Genomic DNA, 23,812 nt, shown 5'->3' on the forward strand with positions numbered 1-23,812 from the left:
TGAGTTTACTTAATTCTGAAAAAAGCAATGTAGACATGGGCTACTGAGCCATATACTTTACCCATATTCAGCCACTAGGGGACATCATGCTTCCTTTCAGTCAAGATATGTTTTCTTGAGTTTGATTGACTGACCAGTCAAGAACATATCAAATTCATACAGGAGCCACGTGTCCTCACCTGCTGAGGAAGGTCTCAGTCAGGTTGTTCTGGGTTCCATCCTGCGGTTTCACTCCTCCCTCCAGCAGCATCTGCTGGTAAAGCTGCCGCTGCTGCTGCTTCTGCTCCAGGTGCTGCTGCACGCGGAGGCGCTGCCGGTAATACTCCTGCATTTGCTCCGTGGAGTCACGGCGCTACACACAGACACCCCGGAAAAAAATAATTGCGAGGCTTTTTGTTTTTTTCTAGAAAGTTTCTAGTTTCAATCTCTGCTCTGTTTTAACTCCAAAGGCCGCTACACACACACTCAAAAGTACAAACACACTCGATATAATAGACAAACTCTCTTCTAAGAGCCTCTACTGATAACTCTTCAACTCCCAAGGCCTCGTCCTACATCATCCATCCCATAAAAAGTTTTCAAGGACCTCATCATATCCAACTGGTCTATGGTATATATACCCCTCAACTCTCTCAATACTTTTCACACAAACACACACACACACACACACACACAAACATCCAATATCAAGACACGTTGCTCCACTAGATGGGACCTGGAATGCATAAAGATGAGTGATGATGGAGGCCCTGGGCCATCTTGGGTATGACCGCAAATCAAACCAGATTATCCGCCTTCTCTTCCCATGACCTCCACCCCTTCCACTGGGACAGGGGCAGCAGGGCACAAGTGTCCCTCGGACAGGTGTGGCAGAGAATAGGGGGAGGGATTTATGAGGCGGCGGAGGTATGGAGATGAGGTGCTTCAGGGGTTCAGGGGGAATCAATTTCAAATCCCCTAAATCTGAAGTAATGGCCCTTAAGGGAAGACAGACTTTGAGTGGAGTGACCAGACAGACAACCTTAGCCATTTGTTTTTACAGTCTTCATAAGATTCATGAAAGCAATTGAGAGTGAGCAACCAAAGGTGAGAACCTCCACTATTTACCTGCAACGCCTCTGTGCTCATCGGGGCTCTATTTTCTTTCTAAGGTCTACAGTGTTAATACCATCACATACACACGTACAACAAGCCGCTCTTTATTTTCTGCCCTTCTTATTACCTCATTTGTTTCTGTACCGCCGGCCGTTCCACCGTCTTTCATCCCCTGAGAATGCTTCCTGCGGACAAGAGGTAATACGAGCATTCCATTTAGTCCACATGGAGCAGAGGTTACATGGCAAGTAAGAGAAAAAGAACAGTGAGACAAACTTACAAGGTGTCCAAGTCCAAAACTCCCTTCAGATCTACTTGGATGCTTAATAAACTACTTTGTCCAATGACTGTTGCAAAAGTCAAAAGGAAAGTATCTAATAGGGAGAATAAACCTTCGTCTACTCTTACTTCTCAGGTGAGTCCTCCTGCTGGTGGACATTATTCTCCACGAGGCTTCGACTGAGAGCTGCCTTCATGTTTGCCTCCATGCCTCTCTTGTCCTGAGCAGCCAGACCGTGAGAGAGGCCGTCCAGAGCTGGGTTGAGGGACCGGGACATGTAGGTGTCTGCTGAATGAGGCCTCTGACGGAAGGGTGAAGCAGGACAAGGGGAGAGGCGGTTGATTAAAGGAGTGAGGAGGTCAGCGTAGCTGGCCTTGTTGGGCTTCACCAGTCGATCCACGTGGATGTTTAGGGTCTTCTGCTGGAATGCGCATGAAAAGGCACCAGGTGAGAGGTTTTGGAGCCAGGAAAGCAGGGACAAATCTAGCTCATCGCAGCCGTTCCCGCACAGCACGTCAACACCGAGTAATACTTCGCCCTCGGTGATCTCCTCTCCTGTTGCTTTACTCTGTAAAAAAGAAACCAGAGTTAAAGTTGTCTGCAAACTTTGTTCTGTAAATCATGCAGCAACCTTTGATTAGAAAACAGATTACCTCCAAAATAGGGTTCGTTTGCATCAGAGCAACTTTTTAGGAACTATGGTGGTTTATAGATTTCAAGGACTTATTTTACCTGACAGAACTCCACGCAGCATTCGTAAAGGATCCCTTTAATGAGCAGCTGAAAAAGGCGGTTCCCGCTCGCCCTGAAGCCTGCCTCACTCAGCTTCCTGTCCGCTGGAATGAACTCCGCCACCATCCCACAGGCCTCCTCAAAGCAGTGGACACGTGCCGTGCTCGGGTTCCAGTCTTTGAACTCGGCGTGGTGCGTCAGGCGTGGCAACGTGAGGAGGAGACACAGTTTGCTGTAGTCGTCCTTGGATGGGCAGAACTCCTCCAGACTGTGAAGGCACTTTACTGCCTGGTGCATGGTGAACTCCAGCTATAGACAACAGAACATCAGCAGAAGACCGGTGAGGATAATCGGTCTTAATGTGAAGCCTGTGAAAGGTTTGACGGGGATCCAGGCTGATATTAGCAGTAGGAATGAAAACGCAAGCTCAAAAATCCTTAGTAATGGGAGTGAAACCAAAGTTGTAGTTTCATGACATCATGAAGAAGTGTGAAGTCATGATTACTGTGCTACTACTGCAAAATCTGCAGCAAGTCACATGGATAATCGGATAAAAAACAGATGACCCTTGACTGAGTTTGCTATCTGGACAATGTACAGTGACGCTAATTCAGTGGTTTTCATGAAATAGGCAGATTTGCCACTAAATGAGTGCAGTAGAAATAGTGTAGACAACATGAGCTGGGGATTCAATCATGAGTGAGCCTCAATAAAAATCCACTTATCAGCAGCGTGTTGGAGATCTGTCAACATTAGACACTAGCAGGAAACTTAATTCTTACTGAAATATTAATAACTTTTATCTGTTTTGTATCTGTGTGTTACAGAATTGAATGTAAGTAATGAAAAAATATCCAGAGCAACACAAAAAATACTGTACTGGAAACATTTAGGACAATATATAAACACAAGTCAACCAATGTAACATAGCTGATGTTTTAATGTGGAAATATGATCTAAATCTCCTTTTTTTTCTAAATCTCTATCTTTAAAGTCATTTTTTTTGGTGATTTATGACCCTTCTTTCAAGTTGTAAACACAATCTGACCCCCAGGCCTCTGCACATCGACAGTCAGAGCACCATTTTCCAATCACCAGAGTTTATATCTGAATTGACGAACGTACATTTTGAGGGTCTTCAGCTGCAGACATGGCGTTATTGACGTACAGAGCTTCCAGAAACTTCTGCTTCAGGATAATGTAGCGAAATCTAGAAACACAAACATTTTCTCCGTATCAAGACATAAAGTTAAAGTGATTAAAGTTGATGTGGAATTTCTGTAAGTAAAACAGTTTTGATACATTTAAAATCTCAAAGAACTGATTTTCCATTTGGTAAGAAATAGAGGCTGTCACTGTAATCTAATCTGATCGTGTCACTGGAGTTCTGGGACTTGACCTAATTCAGTTTCCCAAAGCTCACATCCTCAGGCTTTACTGGCAAATCATCACCAGAGAATCTTCAAACCAAACTAAATGTTGCACTTGAAATAAGATGAAGTTTAATCGAAGTAAAATCAGAATTTTGTAGGGGATATGTTCATACAGGATGTCCTTCAATTGGTATTTTATAAATTTCCAGATTTTAGAATTAAGAACTGAAATAATATTACAGTTGAAAACCACATCATGTCTCTCACCTTTTCTTATCAAACTTTTCCATTCCCTCTAAAGGCTGAATGAATTGCATCACCTCCTCCCACTGGCCGTCCAGAATAAGTTGTCTGTTTAAATTGGAAAATTAACAACGTGAAAAAAAACCTGCCATAAACTCCCCTATAAAAAAGATTGTAACAAAATGGTGCAAACTGGTGTGAAATGGAGGGTTTAATCTGCACTCCCTCCACTCGGGAAGCAGTTCCTCGGCAGCGTCGTACCTGAGGAAGAGCATGTCGTCGGAGTACAGGCCGTTAATGACCCCGCTCTCTTTCTCTAAGGCTAGCATGCTGATGTGCAGCTTCCTGGAGTTGAGGAAGTCAAGAATCAACTTGATCACCTCCGCTTCCTTGATGTTGATGGTCTCCTCCGCTGTCATGGTTACAGATAGTGGGTGGCGGCAGCTTCACAGCTGGCTTCAGTACAGACATAACACACGTTACACACAGAGATACGAGTAAGTCAACTAGAACTTCCAGCAGCTCAAGAGGATCTCCGTTTAGATGGTTTGCTTTCGAAGCCATTTTGAAGAAACTGGATCAAGAGATTGTTTGGCCAACTATCTTCATACATCGTTGTTGCAGCCCTGGACTAAGAGCATACATGGAAAACAGGAATATACACATATCAGCACTTAAAAAACTGCAAGCTCTGTAAATATCAACACTCCAACTGGCTCCTTTGCCCCCCCCCCCCCCCCCCAAAAAAAGCTACACAACAAAAATTCTTTAAATGTTTAGATATAAGTTTATTTTCTGGGTCGTGACGCAGTGTCACTGATCAAAAACAGCTAAATCCCGAGAAAAGCACAATGAACAGGATGCTGCTGTGACCAGACAGCTGAGCCGCTTCAAATCAATGTTGATGATGTAAACAGGGGCAAATCCTGGTTCTTCTACTCACAGACTCAATCACATTCCTCACGGCACCAACACCCAACCTGATGTTCTGCATGTCATCAGCTAAAACTCTCAAAGAACCTCTGAAATATCTGCTTAGTGTTGCAGAACTCAGATGAGTTTTACAGGTTATAGAACCATCATGTGTGTCTATTCTAAATATATACATTACCTTTATTTTTTTATGTTATTAAAGTCATAAAGGGTGCAGTTTTTAGGTAATTAGCTCAAACATATGAGGAGATATTTAGTACATGTAAATGGTCCATCAGTGCATCATCATAGGAAAGGCTCATATATAGGCTACGTGATGCACTTTAAAAATTTACGGGCAGGGAGAGCAGCAATGGCTGTGTGTGTGTGTGTGTGTGTGTGTGTGTGTGTGTGTGTGTGTGTGTGTGTGTGTGTGTGTGTGTGAGGCAGACACCGCCCTGTTCCCCCCACCCAGCCCCCAGCAACAACATACACTGGTACGAGACGTTGTAGTGGCACCGCTGCGGCCCAAACACCTTCTCTGCGCTCAGACACACCTTATTGACTTGAGCAGCACTGCGCATTGGCTACACACACACACAGACAGACAGACACACACACGCACACACACGGCAGCAGCTTCAATGCACACACTAGTCATGCAGCACAACTGATGTCATTCATTCCCTCTGACAAACAGCACACCGCGCAGGACTACAACACCACCGTCAATCGTGCCAACTCCTGACCTGTCAGTCTGCGCCAACAACACGCCGCATTAACGCCGCTCCGCACCGTCCGCAGTCTCCAGATGTCAACGCAGGGCTGGCGGCAGTAAGGTGTATGGTTTTAGTTTTTAGTTTTTTAGTTTTTTAGTCGCAGAAATCCTTCTCACCGTCTCCGGGAGGATCCCTTCCACCTTATTTCTCACGGACAGGTCGCGGTTGCCATGCGGACGCGGAGACGAAGATCCAATCAAGTGTGGTGACGACGCCTGGTGGTCACACCTACGGCGCGCAGCGGAAACTTTCAACCGTAGACACATCAACGAATCATTCTTAACAAATGTGTGTTTGTGCTTTTTTTCATTTCTTTTTGCAGTCAGTTTAGAATTTAATTTTCCCCCAAATTGTTTAAATCTATAAATTCTATCATTTTAAGTCGTCTTTGCTGCTGCGAAAGAGGCTGATGTGTTTCCATGATGTTGCTTGCCCGACTTCCCGAACAAATGTGCAATTATTCCATTTTAAAATGATGCACAGTTCACTTTTTCTACGGATGTAAACAAACATGAGTTTTATGAAATAGAGTGGGTTGACACTCTCCTTACAAAACTACACTTTATTGTTTGAAAGAATTGACCTGGCCATGGCCTCTTTGCATAATCCTGCTCTTTAATCAAAGCATTCATCTTCCAAATTGGTTTTTGTTTCCAAATGTGCTGAGATTCTGTAAACTTTCTAAATCTGTCAGCAATAAAGATTTACATTTCTACAACAAACAAGTCTTAATATGAAAAAAAAAACCACACCCAGGACTGACGTGTCTGCTGTGAAAAAAAAAACAATACTAGTAATAATAAGAAGAATAATTATAACAAATAAATGAACATATATGTGTCCAGAAAACCCTCCAGGGTTAAAGGCAGAGGAGGAAAGAAAGGATGTTCAGATACTTACAAAAGTACATTGTGTACTGAGGTAGAAGTTTTAGGTATCTTTATTGAGGATTTAGTTTGATAATGTTTTACCTTTAAAAAACACAAATGTATTTTCAAAAAAGCTACCATTGAAATGCTTTCAGCATCCATCAGTAAGCCTGGTTTTGTTTTTTTTAATATATATATTTTTTGCATCGTTGTGCACCTTCCCACAATCAGGATTTAGTCCTGAAGCCTCGTTATGTAGCACAAAATATTTAAGTAATGAAAAACCTGGGATGAAATCGAAATGTCTGCGTCTCACTTTTGTACTCGAGTACGTTTCAAAGCCTAGATGTTTTCAATTTTACTGCCTAAATTCGTTTTAATCAATACTTCTACTTTGACCTTCTTCCGTGTGTGCACTTGCCACCTTGAGAGGTTACTGCGCTTCTTCACCGTGAGAGACACAAAATAATTTCTCAGTAACATCTAGAACTCAGACCCACATCTAAAAATGATTCATACCTCTTCCTTTTTTTTTTGGACACACTTCTTTGTAACAACTTGTTCCCACAATCAACATCGCTTACGCGCTGAGGCCATGCTTAGTTTTATTTGAATGCAAAATAAGAGAACAAAAAAAAAGAAAAAAGAAACATGTCCAGCAATATGTTGTATGACAGCACATCGTCTGACAGGAAAGGTCATGGTGAATGGGTGATGAGCTCACATGAACACACTGTACAATATCATTAACAGCTTCAATAATCATGTAGTTCCTGGGTCCAGATCCTTTCACTACACAACAGAGGAACCCTTCTTCACCCTGTCAGACCAGACTACATGTTCTAACAGAGGTACATGCTCTTTTTTGGTCATAAATACCACCCCACCCCCCAACCCCCCCCCCCACTCCAAAAAAAAAAAAGTTGAAACCCCAAAGCACCATGTTTTGCAGAAACTGGAGATAATTTGACATTCAGTAAATAAAACCTAGTGGTGCATCTCTACCCGTACGCAGTGAGCAGGACCTGCCCTTTTCTGCTATGGAAAAATCTAGTAAAATTATTTCTCACCTATTCAGGACATTATGGGAAACAGAAGTGATGCTAATGCATGCGATTCAGATATGCGGAGGTTGTGTAACAGGGTTTGTGTTGCGATCACGACTTTTTAAATAGTTGAAAGAACTAAAAGCTGCATACCTTTCCCGCATTTGTTTGTTGCTATTCCACTTTAGCGAATGTTGACATTAAGAAGGCTAATACTGTCGAGAAAGTACTTGTATACAGTATAAATCCTGATACTGACCTAAAGAGAACTACTTCCTAAGTGTTTTGGATATTCCTGATAGGTGAGTGTGATGGTGTGGTTATTTTTGTATATTGCAAATGTGGTGCAGCATTTCAAAATAAAAGCCTACATTATACAGAGGTGTGTAGTTGTTCACAAACCTGCTGTGAACCAGCAGCAAACAGATCTACAACACAAAAAAAAAAATCATGAATCTCAAGTGCAAGGAAATCAAACGTCAACTGTGACCAAAAAAGGGATGATTTTCATTTTCTGTCATTATTACTTCATAATTGTAATACTTGCAAACATGTATGCATAATCACAAGAAAAAGTAATTTTATCACAATAACAAACATGACAGCATATTTGTATTTTTAGAAATACATTTCCCCCATCACATGTTTATAGCTCAGTGATCCAGAGTTGAGTCCTACATTCGCTCTCAAAAATGGTTCTGAAAAAGCTGCAACCGCTTGGCTTTGTTGAGTTGAACACACGCGTACAGTGTGGCTAACGCTAGCTGTATGCTATTCCGTTTTCTTTGTTTTTTTGGCCCTTTGAAGTATCACATACCTTAATATACAAACTTTTTACCTAGAGATATGAACAAAAACGTTTCGGAATACAAAAAATGTTGCTTTACAATCACCTCATTGCTCTCACACACAATAACAGAACGCGCATAAGGCCACACAAAAACCAATTATGCAAATTAAAATCAATCTGTACATGAATTATAAACATTCAGTGCTTCAGTGTATCGAGTTCAATGTCCTAGCATTCATACTGTCTCTTGTTTCTGATGTTTGGCACATAGGAACTAAAACAATACTCACATGTGGCTTCATAAACAGAATCCTACATGACAGTCTCTGAATGAAAACACACACACAGGAGCATTTACAGCATCCATCAACAGTGGCATACATTCCAGTTGCTCATAATCTTTGAGTCCTGTCACCTCCAGTCCAAAGACAGCTGGGAAAACAAGGACAGGAATGCAATGAGGAAATTAAAAGATGTATTCAACTAACTGGCATTGCAGGTGTTGGAATCTTCATGGACATTTACAGTGAAGTGCAAATGAAAACTGATGATGTTGAGGGGATCAAGTCCTATCATGACTGGGCAGGCACTACTTTTTTAGGGGTAGCTGGCTTCTTCGTTTGCCAGAGGTGGCTGTGGATGGTTACAGCATCCACGCTGGCTGACATGGTCTTGGCTGGTATCTGACTGAACTGCTTCTTGTCTGAGTTGTACTTGTAGAGGCCGTCGATCATCTTGCGGGTGATGCTTTTTGGGCCGATGCCTGCAAGCTTGTTGATCTCCTCCGTCTCAGGACAGTAGGTGTAGAGGGAGCGGAACTGGCAGCCGGCATCGCGGAACAAAACCAAGAAGTTGTTGGCCTCTGATTTCTCCATTTCCTGTTGAAGTGAGGGACAAAAAGCACCAAAAGTTTTAACGTTGACGTATGCAAACATATGTTGACCTAACCTTTGCGCTATCACATGTAATGATATGATGTAACTTTGAATAGTCATGAAATCTGGTTCCATTTTCATTCTTCCGATCATAATATGTTTTGCATGTGTCTGATTTGGGGTCTAACATCATTTTGTACCCTCCTTTCAAACCTGGGGGTGACTGTTTGTTCTCTCAATAAAAAAGTAGAAGGTGCTCTGATTTATGAAGAAATAAATCAGCATAAGAAACAGAACAATAAATTAAAGCCTGAGTATTTGGACAGCAGCTTTCTCCTTTGTCGCACTCGCAACTTTATTTAAAACCAATGCAAATAAAACAAAAAAAAGGTGAAATAAGAGAAGCCACCTCAAACTACCTGGACACCCTGACCCCCCCACCACCACCCCCACCACCACCCCCATCCTCAGCCCCTCCCACTTTTGCTATTACCTCCAGGATCTTGTTCTTTTGGCCCTCATTAACCTTGCCAGCGAGGCAGCAGTGGGCCAGAGCGTTTTGGATGATGTGCTTATTAGATTTGGCACTGGGCTCCTTGTACAGTTTCGGTCCTGAATAGAAACAGGACAGAGAAAGTCAGGGTGAAATTGTTGTCATAGCAACAATTCTTGTCACGTTAACAGAAAATAATCCTGTTTTTGCTCTTCGTTTTGGTAAGTCAAGACAGTGAACTGGCAATATTTGTATGACCAAGTTGTCTTACAAAATAATTTGGACAAAAAATACAACATTTGAATTAAAAATAACGACTATCAGGGCAGAATATTACAAATGAGAATAATTCCATCAAATAACAGAGAGGGAAAAAAGAAAATGAATACAAATTTTCATCAGATGGGAAAAAAATCCCAATAAATCTAAATTAAGCTTCATAGAAACTGGGAACTTGAATGTCTCATATCGTGAAAGTAATATATACTCCTTTTTCTCTCTCTTTATTTGTTTTCAGGGATTCAAGCCCACAAGGTCTGGCATCACAGCCGAACCATGAACAGTTTTAGCACCAACCGGTGTACTCTGTGTTGGATGTAACAGAGGAGGTGGTGGAACCATTCTCCCAGTCCTTTTCTCCGTTCCTGCTGCTGGAACGACTCGGAGACAGGAAGCCATCTGCAGAATCCGGCCTACAAAACACATACACACACACACACACACACACACACACACACACACACACACACACACACACACACGCACACACACACACTTGGAGTATTACATCACCTTTCTGCATGGATGCTACTTCTTTAGACAGAAGCAGGCAGGGTGAGAAACTACAGTGTTAATAGCTTGTCTGACCCATCACATTCCCACCCTGTGGTATTTGCATAGATTTAGCAATTACTGCTGAGTGAAGGGTGCACTAATACCAAGAGTTTGCACCAAAAGGATTCATATTCTAGCTTCTTTGGTGCAGTGAAGCAGCAAAGCTTGCAAGCACAGGCAAGGAGTGCAGGGATGTGAAGCAGTCTGGTGCGTTTGAGGTCAATAAAAGAGGCTGATAAATTACAGGGCAGCACTTGGAATTTGGTTGCTCTTTTCTGTGGATTGGAACAGCATCATGTGTAACTAGTTTGCTTTAGAAACAAGAAATAATGTAAATATGTAAGGTGAATGATGCTGTGATATACAATGATACATTTACAAAATGCACAATTCTTTTTGTGAAATAACAATAAGCAGATCAAACTTAATGAGTGAGAAACTAAAGCCACATCTCACTCTGATATACTTGTACTATATTTTGTATTTTATCTGGTTATTTAAGTTTTATTTTATGAGTTAAAAAGAATTCAAATCTGCTAAAATATATATATATATATACTGAAGTGATTGTGAACTGAAGTAGCGTCGCATGTTTAAGAGCAACTGATACCAAGTGACTATCTGGAATAAAATGTTTTATTCTTGTCTCTGCTGGTTTTTACAACTTGTCTCATAGACAGTGGAAACAAATATGAAATCACCTATTAGGTTGTTTGCTTTATCCAAGGTATGGTCTATGGAGTTGTAAAATCTAATTCAACAAAGCTGAAAATTTTGATTTCAGATAGCAGAACAAAACAAGCTTTAACAGGAGTGAGGTGAGGACAGTAGAGCCGAGGAGTGAGTAGTGATGGTGGTGAGGCTAAAACTGTAATGTGTTGTATTTAGTGTTCGATCAAGTGAAGCTGAATTGTGACAAGGTTCCAGTGCAGGACTGGACCCAGAATAGCGTGAAAAAGCTTTTTTTTCACCGCCAAGCAGAAACTAACCTTCTCCTCCTCCTCAGTTTAGGAGAGCTCAGAAAGCAGAGGAGACCGCCAGAAGCTAAACTAGCACTTCTGGCATGTGTGATTACAACAGAAAAGAAAATAGTAAAAGGAGGAAAATAGGAAGAATACAGAAAATAGGTTAGAGATGAGGAAGGAAATTAGACAGAAACATTTATTACAAGGTCACATTTGGAGGATGAGTTCTTTGTAATCCTAATTCGAAGGTCACAATCGGAAGTAAATTGACTGTAGATGAGTCAGAGGCACATGTGCAAGTATACACAGATAGAAAAAGGGAAACTGAAACCAATGAAAAACACCCAGAACTTTTCTGAATTTCACATACATAGATATAATTCTAATATACTTTGATGTGGTAACTCTGATCTCTGATATTAGCAAGGTGAAAAAGTGTCAACAAATGTTTTGTAGTTCAATGCAAAATCAAACTGAACACCAAATACTTGTACTGTAACTACGTGGTAACCTGTAAACGTCTCACCTTTGTGCTCTCTTCTCAGAGTGAACGCTGTCGCTGTCTCCCAGGTTGAGGGACGCCAGAGACAAGCTGGAGACTGAAAAGACACGTTGGCGTGAACCTGAATGTGAGACATCGAGATGGGACACATAACAACACATACACACAAAGAGTTACACCACGAATGACAACACCAGCAGGCTGAACATTGTGTCCTGTGCAAACCCATCAGAGAGCAATGCAGGAGCAGTGAATAGAATGTACTCAGACATGCAGTATCATGCAAATATTAACATAGAAACAATGCATGTGAAAAACATTAATCCTGATGCAGTGCATAGTACAGTGTATACATTAATACATGAGGTGGTGCCGCATTGCTCCTTCAGCATGTTCAATTTCATGCTTTATGGAGAATTTTGGGGTATCACGATTTATTGCTTGTAATGCAAACTCAGTGTTGCCTCATACAATTTTCTGTTAAAAAAAAAACCCATACTTAATCAATATCAGGGTTTGTGATTGATATCATCTGATATCAATGCAAATATGCACAACATAATCCCACAGGTTCAGATTAAAAAGAAATAAATGAATAATCTTAACATTTTTCGACAGATGTTGGATAGCACAGAGCACAGAGGCAGCAGAACACACACCTAACAGATGGGATGACCTTGACCTCTCTATGTGAGGGTCGTCTCTATGGTTACCTGTGGCCGCTCTGATTGGGGTTTTAGGGGAGTCCATGCTGTCGCGATGGATTGACTTGGGGCGGGCTCGTCTCTGTTTGGCACCGGTCGCTGGGCGAGGTTTGATGACAGTGTCCATGTCCTCCATCAGCTTCAGCTGCTTCCTCCTCAGGTACTCCTGCTTTATGAACTCCTTTCTGGCCTTGTCCTCCTCCTTCCTGATACGCTCCTCCTCTGCTTTCAATCTTAAGACACAAAGCAGAGGACAGAATGTAAGAGAGGTGAAGTGCCTGGGAAAGTACGGATGATTATATACTACAATAAACACAAACAATTCTAGTCAACAGATATTTAAAATCAGACCATTTTTCCACTGTAATCACATTTAGGTTAATTTATTCTGGTAGCAGCGATTTATTCTATTTACTTTTAGATTGTTAGGATTAATTTAAGAAAGATTAAAGCACAAAGTAATGTGATGAAAACCATTGCAAGTTAACTTTAGAGTTTAGTGTGTATGAATTTGCTTGGCTGTTGAAGCCAGTTTCTACACTGCTGAATTATGAATTAAAGGTATAGCATCTGCCTTGTGATACACACTGTCTAAAAGGAATTTTTTCCAATAAGTTTTAACGGTAGACACATTTTTTGAGGGTCATGACCCTAAAATTACATCATTTAATCCTCATTCAAGGTAGTCCACTGTATCCCTATATCTGTCTGTGTGTATTGAACATACCGAGCTTCCTCCTTCTTTTGCTCAAGCTCAGCTTCCAGCTGCATCTTCCTCTGCTGGCTTTCTTTCTCCCTCCTCATCCTCTTCTCCAGCAGCGCCGCCCTCTTCTGAGCCATGTTCTCCTCTGCCTTTCCGTCCTCCTGAGCCATGGATGATATACAGTCAAATCACATCACAATGCAAAGCATATTACTGTTTATCTGCTGATCTTGAAAGACTCGGAGTAGTGTAATGAATAATACAAAACCCTACACTGTCATTGTGAGAGGTCATCTCCGCTTTCTATAATTAATTGAGATAGTAAAAGCCGGGGCAGAGACATGGGTGTGTTATTTCTCGGCCATTAGAGGTCCCTCTAGACTACTTCTACCAGTTTCAGCCTTACACAAACTCCGTACATTTTAAATAGAAATATACCATTACAATTGCAATTTTTAATTAGAAATCACTTGTTTCCAAGCTAGGCAAATTAGTTTTAATTTAGTCTCTTATTTCATGTGAACTCCCTCTGCTCGTCCCCCAGGATCCGCCCTGAGGGACGAGCACAATATATCCAGCGCCTCTACCACCCCACATTTCCACAGCTGTGCCTGAATTATTCACAACAACCACACTTTTGTGACCTACATTGAAACCCAGACTCCAGCTAGCGAGCACTCTTGAAAACAATAAACGATAACGTTCTTAGTTTCCTGAACCACTTGCTGACATCATGTAACAACAAACATAACTGCATCAGGTTCAAATTTGTGTATATATACATATATATATATATACACACACACAAAATAAACAGTCTACCTTGAAGAAGAAGCCACGACACATCTTCTGGTCTTCCTTCAGACCTTCCGAGGTACCTCGGTCCACCTCCAAAGCATTCTCTAGCGTCAGGTCCTCCAGTGGCTTAACAACTGACAGGGGAACTTCAACCAAGCTGCTCTTGATTTGCCCTGGAGTTTCTGGCTGGATTTCTATGGGTGTCACCGTAAAGGTCTCTACCACAGGGCGAGACAGAACCTCGGGGTATGACGACTCCCTGTGGTCTGCCTCCAGGTCACTCATCTTTGATTGGCTAGGAGCACCTTCTTCCTGGATTTTGTTTTTGTTTTTTTCTCTTTTGTGTTGTTGGGTGGGAGAACCGGGGGGTGAGGTGGCTGCACAGACACTGCTGAGCTCCTTGTCTGGTGAAAGCAGTGAATCTGTCTCCCTGGTTTTATCTCCATCTACTGTCTCTGGGCTGGAAGCTGCTGGTTTCTCTCCCATGTAAACAAAGGAACTGGCCAAGGGCTGGCAGGGAGAAAACCGTCGTAATCTAGGGATACTATCCACAGATTGCGGGGCAGTGAGGACTCGATTGTAAGGAGCCAGCTTGAGCTCACTAGGTCGAGCAGTGCGGGGATTACGGGAGTGGAAGGAGGCAGATTTGCGTTTGATGCTGGTTGGAGAGCGATGGGTGGAACGAGGGGAATCAGCTGGAGAGGAGGGTCCTGAGGATCGAGTAACAGCACCAGCTCTGCTGTGTTTTTGTGGCGAAGGGTTTGTATGCGGAGGGGGGATGACCCACGCCTGCTGATGTTGTTGCTCCCTCATGGCCATGATCACCTCCTGCTGCTGAGCTAGTCGCTGCATCTCAGTCTGAAGGAAAGCTAATGAATGGTTGAGCTTCTCAATCGAACGCGTATACTCAGTCAGATCCACCTCTGTTGGCTGAGCATGACTTTGCCCACCCTCTTCTCCTCCCCCGGGTGACTTTTGCCAACAGGAGCTTGTGCTGCTTTGCTCCGCCCCATCAGGTGTGTCTGTGGTACTTCGACCGAATTTGAAGGTGGGAATTGTGCCAGCTACCTTGCTTTCACCCACACTTTTCCCATCTTCCTCTACGCCACTTGCAGCACCATCACCTTTTCTCTTTACCACATTAAGAAACGCAGAGTGACCCATCTTCTGCCTGTGTTTGGTGAAAGCAGCTTCCACTTTCTTCTTCTGCGCTTCAATGGCTTTTCGTTTTTCCTCCAACCGCATCCTTAGCTGGACCATCTCTGTCGCCATGACCTGAGCGGGGTCATTGTGTGGAAGTTGTACAGGTGTGGGTGATGCCTGAGAAGTAAGGGGTGGTGTGGTTTGCTGATGGATGGGGCTATGTTCAGGAGTTGGGGCCCAAGAAACAGATAATGGGAGACCAAAATCAGATCCCTCTGGTGTGGTCTTCAGGGAGCTGCTACTGCCCCTCCCTGAGTCTGGTGCTGATGGATTGAGCTTCTTCATTTTCTGTTCGGCAAAGCTGGTCATCTTCACTGCTGATGGGGACTTACCCTGACTGCTTGGGCAAGGACTTGGTGTGTCCATATCCAGGTCCATGTTCACAGAGCAGTCTTTTAAAGAAGAATCCTCATCCAGCATGTCCTCTGTTTGGATGTGGATGCCAGTGTCCAACTCTGTGGTGTCTGAGGTGCTCAGAGCTCCTTTAGAGTCCAACTCTGACACCGGCTCTAAGCCACTCGCCCCAAGGGCCTGAGTGTGCAGAAAGAATCCACTGTTGATTCCTTCCGCTGGGGGCCTGCTGGGGCTGTGGATGATCTGGAGAGCCTCCTCCATGGAAGGAGCTGTTACTGTGGCACTTCCAGATCCATTAGGGAAGTTTCGTCTATCAGGCTCCATACCGGCAAGGCTGTCTGGGCAACCCTCTTCCGCGATACCAACACTCTGGCCGTTCACTGGCTGAAAGGACAGGTTGCGTTTCATTCCACGGGGCATGTGGTGCACCTTGAAACCAGAACCATCATCAGTGCTGATGGACCTGACCATACCACGTGTGGAGAAAGGAGGGGCAGGAGCAGAGTCGTCTTTGTCAAAGGGGATGTCAAAAGACACTCCATAAGGCCCTGACCTGAGAAAATAAACAATAGTCATATTTAGCATAGCCACATTAAAAAAGGGGATTCCTTCTTAAAAAACAAAAAGAATAGGCTTATCTTTATCCCTATGGGAAAGCAGTATTATTAACCTTTTCTCTTTGGGCCAGGTACCGAGGTTTCCATCAACAAAAGACATTGAAGTTGACCTCTTGATCTCTCCTGGAGGACATAAATAAGAACAGAGCAAATTATTTTTTCTTGTTTTACTCTGTGAGCACAACGTGATGTTTTTTATGAAAATGTAACTTCTTAACATGAATAACAGAGTCCTGGGCAAGTAGGATAAGGTAAGTCCCTTTTCCATCCATCCATCCATCCATCCATCCATCCATTTTCTACCTCTTATCCTGTTAAGGGTCGCGTGGGGGTGGGGTGGCTGGAGCCTATCCCAGCAGCCTGGACGCATCACTGGTCCATTGCAGGGCCAACACATAGAGACAGACAACCATTCACACTCACAGTCACACCTACGGTCAATTTAGAGAATCCAATCAGCCTCGTCTGCATTTGCATGTCTGTGGACTGTGGGAGGAAGCTGGAGTACCAGAGAGAATCCACACAGGCACAGGGAGAACATGCAGACTCCACACAGAAAGACCCCATGCCCATGCTAGGGCTCGAACCCAAAACCTTCTTGCTGTGGGGAGACAGTGCTAACCACTGCACCACCATGCCACCCTCTGTTTTCCTAATGATACATTAAATCAGTAACCAAGACACTTAACTTAACAAGCAGGTCAGACAGACAAAAAAATCCTGATAATTACCTGAATTTCGGGGCTGGGGACGCAGGGGCAAACTAGAGAGAGAAATCAGACACAATATATATTCAGATTTTCTAAACAATTGACAGCTCATCCATAGAATGACTAGAACGTTGTTAATCATGAGTTAATACCCAGTCCATTCTTTCTAACATACCTGGGTCTTTCAGGACTGGGTGGTCTTTCCATGAAGCTCCTCTTAGTAGCCTTGGAGATGGGGATGGCTGGCATATTCTTCAACAAGGACGAGGGTTCTGTTGTGAAAAATAGAGATGACCAATAAGTCTTTATTAATCGATAAAGACCTAATTACTTCTGTGTGCATATAACAGAACAAATCCTCATACTTCATTATTACAAGCATGCACGGTGTAATGAATGCTTTGCAATTTGGAATTCTGGGAATTACCTGTGCTGTCATCGTCCAAACCTCTTGGCTTCACAAAAGACGGCTTAACCACCTCAAACCACCAAAATAGCTCTGCCATGAACACCAGGTAGTTATTCTGAGAAGAGATTATAAGATGGTAATGTGATTCACTCACTCAACTCAGTGATACTTTATTTAATAGATGCTCATATACTAAAAACCCAAGTCCACAAAACTGTATTGTAGCTATTTCTCCAGCAGGTGTCTCTGTTCTCTGGTTCTAACAGAGAACCTGAGGTGGTTATTACTTGTAAAGTCCAACCATCAGTCTTGGTCCCCCACGGATCACCTACAGTCGGGTGATTTACTCCAACCATTTTATACTACAAGTTGGGACCGGGAGTCATTAGCTCAGCTCATGTAACCATCATCATGGCTTTTCACTCAGATCTTACGGTAACATATTAATGTCAATGGTACCTGTGATAGTAAAGAGGAGAGATTAAAGCATTAACCTAGTTTGTAAAATAGAGGTCAGCTATTTATTTCTGGTCTCAATCACCTGAACGCATCATCAGCCATCCTGAATTGAACAGAGAAAGAAGTGTTGCTGTGCCAGGTTGTGTCTGAGTCTGAATCAGGTCAAAAACTAGTGGGAGGTCAAACTGATTCAGGAAAACCATGCTGCATTAATATCAACTTAGAAGCTAATTTCATGTTTTCTTTTCTTAAATTTGGCATTGTGATTGTGAATTATGCTCACACTGTATGAACTAGTTGTAATTTGTAGCTTGTCACACACAATGCTGGAAAACACATTGCTGAACTGGCAGATTTGCTTTTGTACACAGTTTGCCAATGCTGCAAAAAGAAAAAAAATCACTTCTGTTTTACATTTTGGTTAGAATCCATTTGTGTAATGAAAACAGTCTTTTGTCAATTCAAACAAAAAAGTCCATGTTTGTTTTAACAAATCGTCATTGTATTCAAATCCTCACACTGAAATAATCAAACTACAGTCATTCTGTATTGAAACGGGAATTGTCCCACTTCTCAAAAGTGAATAAAAGATTAATAATCAGGGAGATTTTGGAATTAACATATTGGCAGTCATTCACAGATGCACACGTGCACGCACACACATATGCAAAACGGGTGCAGTGAGGCAGGAACGACCTTGAGGAAACCTGCTTCCTCCCCTCCCTCAGTCAATGGTCTCCAGACAAAGACAATGCTGCATGGCTCAGCTCGTGAGATACCCGATTCACCTCATCAGCAACATTTCATCCAAGCTCACACCGGGACACGCACACCAAACACACCCCTCCTCAACCCCTCTGGCCACAGCCAAAAGCACACCGGGAGGTTATTCACACCCAGAACACTGGTCTCCTTTAGGTCATACTGCAGCATTTTATGCTTTTGACCCTGTTTTTTTAAATTCTTTTTTTTATGAATATACCACCCATGCTACTGTGCAGACCTGCAAAATTCTAAAAAGGTGCGATGGCTATGACAGAGTGAAAGCGTGAGATTTAAAGTGAAGCCTTATTAGTTATTTTCAACCAACACATTCACCTCTTCTTATCACTCTGGGTTTCAATAACTTCTTTGCATAAATAACTAACAAACAGGAATTCAAACAACAAAGAGGTAGTTACCTTTAGCTGTGTTCAGCATGTGAAGCATTCCTCTACATTTTACGATGACCAGAAGACCAAAAATGGCAGGAAAGGGGAAAAAACGGAATAGAAATATCCTTTACCGCCCACCCAGGCCAGACTGGTGGCAACAACCCAACCTCTCTTCCCCATCTGTCCGTCTAACCACTACAGACACACCAGGTGTGAGTGTTACTGCTTAACACCAGTCAGCAGTCACACAGACACACACACACACACACACACATACCTAAACAACCTATCACCACTGCACCAAACTCCTTATTGACTGGCATTGCTTCCTTGTGGTCTGTCAGGTTTGCAGTGCTGCCAGAAAGGCTTGTTTGGGGAGATTTGTGTTGGGAAGAGAGGTTGAGGGAGGTTGGGGTGGGGGAGTTGATCCCACTCTGCAGGGATGGGCACTAATGCTCCTCTCCCTGAGCACATGTGTAGTAGGCTCACACATTGAAGTGTATAAGCATGGTGCAGGGACTCCATGCATGCATATGCCTAAAATGAACCATAGGACACACTTGGTAACACCCTACATATTAGTTTATCCATTTCAGACACTTAAGTGTACACGCGCGCACACACACACACACACACACACACACACACACACACACACACACACACACACACACACACACACACACACACACACACACTAAGCCTTCAGAGGGCATTAATGTCAATAATCATTGGGCCAGAGGGGATTGGTTAGAGGATCTAAGTCAAGCCAGATTTACTTACTTCAATCTGAAAAACCAACTGACTTGATTTATTTTGAAGTCTAACAGTAAACATCAAGGTCTGAAAAGAATTCTCTCAAAAATCGACCAGGTATCTAACACACACTCAATTATTACAAGTCAAGCTTAAAGCTAGTCTGTTGGTCTTCCATTACTGGTATGAACCTGTCAGCGTGTAGACAAATGATTAATCAACTGGAACCACGTTGAGCAGGCAGCGTGTGAATTACTGTAAGTGTGTTAATTGCCTTCCTTGGGGTAACCTCAGCATGTCTGCCACTAAACCTCTTGGTATGGAGGAAGCAAACACTGGCGAAAGCACAAAGCTGATGAATTTTCTTTTTCTCCTGCTTTGATCCACAGATGGTATTTCAGATGTGTGCTGAATTAATTGGATGAGGGGTAGTTAATGGGAGTAAGTGGGTGATTTACAAGCCTGCTCTCCATTAGGAATGACCAGAGGTGAGTAATATGTACAGCTGCAGGGGTTGTGTACTGAAGGCTACTCAATAGACTCTGATAGAGGCTGAAGCCACACATGCAAAACTGTTCTGTTTTATAAAAAGTTCCAGTGCTCAGAATATACATTTTTCAGGAAATGGGCCAGACCTCGAACTCGTGTTCTACATCTTCAGCAACAAAAGAGCACATCTCTATCTGTCACAAATGCCTAACAAACACAAAGTGAGTGTGTGTCGGCATGAAAACACTCAAACTGGGGCTTCACACTCAATTTTTTCACTTTGACCTAATCTGATTTCTTTGGGAGAAACCTGTTAGTCTACAACTCATATTTAGATACAATAAAGTGTCCTATTTGGCTTAACGAAGAAAAGGCTTAGATATTAAGTGACAAATGTATGATTTCCTTATTTTTAACCTTTAAACACAAAACAGCTTCTGCATGAACATAAAAACTGAAAGAATTGGTAGATTTTTCTGATAAGTCAATCCGTTGAAGTTTAATTTGCATCTATTTTTATCAATTAAACCCTCTAGTCATTTTAAGCAAAAATTCTCCCCTGTTCCATGTTTTTTAAGTTATTTTTTTAAACTATGACCATAAAATACATTTTATCAAGTAATCTATATATAATAAGCAAATGGCTCCTTAATGAATATAATTTTCCTCCTAATTAAAACACCACAGTGCATGATGGTTGATTTTTTTTTGCAAACCACGATTCTAGAAATAAAAGAAATTAGCTCAAGAACATTTCACACAATACGCGCGTGTATGTGTGTGTGTGTGTGTGTGTGTGTGTGTGTGTGTGTGTGCATGCACGCGTGAGCGTCAGACATACCTTAACATATCACATCCCCCAAAGATGTCTCCCTTTCCCCCCCCCGTTCTCTACCCATGTCAAACTCAGCTGGTTCGGATGTTATCTCTCCCCCTCTCCTCCTCTCCTGCTTCCATTTTCTTCCACATCAACACCTCTCTCACTTAGCAGCGCTCTAATGTCTCGGCTCCATCTCTATAATAAGGTCTCCATTAGTGTGACGGGCCACAGTGTGCAGTTACTGCTACTGAGGGTGTGACTGCACAGAAACTGGGTCAAGGTTACTGAATCTTACTGGTTCTGTATGCAGTTCTGCACCTCGTCCTGTTTTTTTTTTTTTTATCTCTAAAGGAATACTACTAACAGCACATTCACACAGTTCAGTTAAATTATGTGTTAGTTGATATGTCTGAGCTTTGGGCTGCAGTTGAAGATACTCATAATTTTGAGAAGAATGGTGTAAAATGAGTCATGAGTACTTCATCCTTGAATTATTATGTTGCATATACAGTAAACTAGTGTGTATGTTTCAAACATTTTTTGTCTCATCTTTTTATGGATGCATAAAAAAGACGTTAACTGGCAAAATTAAAAGAAGGAGACCAGAAAGAAAGCTACAACTCAGTGTTTCAATTGCACATTTCAACTTTTGGGAAATACACATTTTTTCAAAGGCATACAAGCTAATTAGTTACCCTTCTATCTACATATCTACACTGGATGGCTGACCGCAAGTTAGCTTAGCTGCAATGAAGGCTAGCAGTGGGGCGCGGGAGCATACAGTCTCAAAAGTAAAATACACTTTTCTCCAAAACGGTCTTTGCCTTCATTTACAGAGCTACGGTTGTGCTTTTTATTATTGGACATATACTTAAGTTTGCCTCAGCCTCCTGTCTGGTCTGGCTCTCTCTGCTTCCTCCTCTGTGTGTGCGTTTTAGTTCAAGATCAGGGTCAGGGGTCTTGGATTGTCCAGTAGTAATCCTGCTCATCCTTTTTTACAAAGTCAACCATGATGATGATGTGTCTGACTGTAAAATAACAGCATCTCTCTTTTTTCACAGCAGTGTTAAACACAAACTTAGTTTATTAATGCTGGCAAAGTTGTCACGGCCCTTTAAATTGAATGTGGCCTGACCGCAGACATTGAGTCACTCTGGCTGGTGCAACGACTTTTTTTTTCTGATGACCTGCGTTCTATTGGTGCTGACACCACCACTCCTGCATCACAGCGCAAGCTGATGTGATGGACAAAGTCACACTCAGTCATCAACCTTCGCAGCTCTCAGGCAAAGCACACAGACAGCCGCGAGGAAACAGGCGGGACAGCAGCACCAGCAGGACGTTAAGTTTGAAACGTTGTGCTTGTTGTGTGGCTGCTCTGAGATGATGCGGGAATTAACAGCCATTGTAACTTTTTAATGTCTGAAAGGAGAATAGAGACGAATAGGATAAGGCAAAGCTGTTAACTGTCCACAGTGGACCAACACAGCAAGTACAGCAGACTCTGTGCCCTCATCACTCCTGCAGTGACGTATAAAAATGAATGTGGTGCTTTCAGCTTTGCAAAACTGAAGACAATATAGCATTCAAAATTGGATGACAGGACTGAGGAGGACTGAGAGGGAAGGTTAGAAAGCAGAAACAAAGCATCTCAGAAAACTAATAGAACTGATTGATTTGTAGCGAGCAAAGACAGAACACCAATTGCTAACTAAGAGAGAAATGACAGTTAGGAGGAAACCCAGGAGAGAAAGATGCACAAGGTCGTAACCAAAAACAGAAAATCTGTGAAGGAAACTACAGTAATAAAGACAAGGAAAAAGTGTGTGAGGAAAGGATGAAAAACATCCATGCAGACGAGTTAGGAGGAGGGCAGGGTGAGTCCAGCTCTTGTGGCTGCTGAAGACACATTTGAGATTGAATGGTTTTTCCATAGCATGACTCACCACACAGCACCGCTCGATGTCTAACTGGATACCGCACCATCTGGTTTTCTAATCTGTTTTGTTAAAATCTCTTGAATAAAGTACAGGATTTCCGGTTTTGGAAAGAGAAATGGGAGTAAAAACCTGAGATTTGTTTGTGATCACTTGAATGCTAATGGGTGATATGACAATTACACACCAACTTTAAAATTCCATTTTTAGCGGAAGGTGGTTTACAAGGCGCACCAAATCAGCCGTATCACAATACAGAAGTCTAGTCACCCCCCTAAAAAGCTTTTTATAAAGTGTTTGGTGTTAAGAAAAGAAAAAACCTTTTAAGATTAACAGACCTCAAAAAGATCTCTCACAATAAACAATTTAAATTTTCATTTTCAAATGATTTCCAAGTGTCAAAAAAAGTGTACATTGTATGTGTACATTATATATATATGTGTGTGTGTGTGTGTGTGTGTGTGTGTGTGTATAGCACTGAATGACATTGAGATTGAGGAGTACCTTGATGGTGGAGGAGGTGTAGAGCATGTCCTCCAGACTGAAGTGGCAGCAGCTGTTCAAGTTGTCTTTGCAGAAGTCCTGGATCAGCTGCACGTTGTAGAGACGGTCGGCCAGCGTCATGTTCTCCTTCAGACAGACATCTGTGAGGGCAGAAGGAGCCATCAGGTGTCGGCAGGATGGTGGTGGTGGTGGTGGTGGTGGTGGTGGTGGTACAGTCAACTTGATGGTCAGAAGAGACCAGGTTGCTGGTTTTATCATTTAAGATCAGACAAACACTTTAAAAGTAAAGAAGCGTTTGTGAATGTTATCAACAAGTGGGCGGAAACTTGTATTCATACATGTGACGAGTTAAAAACCTCCACTGATTGAACGTTTGTTCCACTGATGTGTGCATGTACTGTTTCTTT

The 23,812-nt window shown here is 42.4% G+C and overlaps 2 protein-coding genes across 10 annotated transcripts in view; both read right to left on the reverse strand.

Moving 5' to 3' along the window:
- Positions 1 to 5,650, reverse strand: part of LOC147249687 (WD repeat-containing protein 47-like) — a 12,096-nt gene extending 6,446 nt beyond the window's left edge. The window contains exons 1-9 of one of the 2 annotated variants that reach the window (XM_086224782.1): positions 5,531 to 5,633; positions 5,385 to 5,460; positions 3,985 to 4,179; positions 3,748 to 3,831; positions 3,233 to 3,317; positions 2,108 to 2,416; positions 1,504 to 1,943; positions 1,223 to 1,280; positions 180 to 352 (exon numbers count right to left, since the gene is read on the reverse strand). In XM_086224782.1, coding sequence (XP_086080908.1) covers positions 180 to 352; positions 1,223 to 1,280; positions 1,504 to 1,943; positions 2,108 to 2,416; positions 3,233 to 3,317; positions 3,748 to 3,831; positions 3,985 to 4,142 — 1,307 coding nt within the window. In that variant the 5' untranslated portion in view covers positions 4,143 to 4,179; positions 5,385 to 5,460; positions 5,531 to 5,633. Of the gene's footprint in view, positions 1 to 179; positions 353 to 1,222; positions 1,281 to 1,503; positions 1,944 to 2,107; positions 2,417 to 3,232; positions 3,318 to 3,747; positions 3,832 to 3,984; positions 4,180 to 5,384; positions 5,461 to 5,530 lie in introns of both variants that reach the window. The other variant, XM_086224783.1, reaches the window with a different exon arrangement.
- A 1,221-nt stretch (positions 5,651 to 6,871) lies between these two features.
- The window catches only part of camsap2a (calmodulin regulated spectrin-associated protein family, member 2a), a 47,447-nt gene continuing 30,506 nt past the window's right edge, over positions 6,872 to 23,812 (reverse strand). For 3 of the 8 annotated variants that reach the window (XM_086223739.1, XM_086223735.1, XM_086223733.1), the window contains 13 exons: positions 23,406 to 23,545; positions 17,305 to 17,401; positions 17,053 to 17,149; positions 16,899 to 16,930; positions 16,221 to 16,290; positions 14,018 to 16,103; positions 13,220 to 13,356; positions 12,502 to 12,725; positions 11,813 to 11,909; positions 11,311 to 11,379; positions 10,064 to 10,179; positions 9,488 to 9,606; positions 6,872 to 8,997 (listed from right to left, as the gene is read on the reverse strand). In XM_086223739.1, coding sequence (XP_086079865.1) covers positions 8,692 to 8,997; positions 9,488 to 9,606; positions 10,064 to 10,179; positions 11,311 to 11,379; positions 11,813 to 11,909; positions 12,502 to 12,725; positions 13,220 to 13,356; positions 14,018 to 16,103; positions 16,221 to 16,290; positions 16,899 to 16,930; positions 17,053 to 17,149; positions 17,305 to 17,401; positions 23,406 to 23,545 — 3,590 coding nt within the window. In that variant the 3' untranslated portion in view covers positions 6,872 to 8,691. The remainder of the gene's footprint in view (positions 8,998 to 9,487; positions 9,607 to 10,063; positions 10,180 to 11,310; positions 11,380 to 11,812; positions 11,910 to 12,501; positions 12,726 to 13,219; positions 13,357 to 14,017; positions 16,104 to 16,220; positions 16,291 to 16,898; positions 16,931 to 17,052; positions 17,150 to 17,304; positions 17,402 to 23,405; positions 23,546 to 23,812) is intronic. The other 5 variants (XM_086223736.1, XM_086223734.1, XM_086223740.1 and 2 more) reach the window with 3 other exon arrangements.

The sequence above is a fragment of the Aulostomus chinensis genome, chromosome 14, assembly GCF_037954235.1.
Source record: "Aulostomus chinensis isolate RoL2024-O1b breed Wild chromosome 14, RoL_Achi_v1.0, whole genome shotgun sequence".
In the NCBI taxonomy this organism is placed as follows: Eukaryota; Metazoa; Chordata; class Actinopteri; order Syngnathiformes; family Aulostomidae; genus Aulostomus; species Aulostomus chinensis.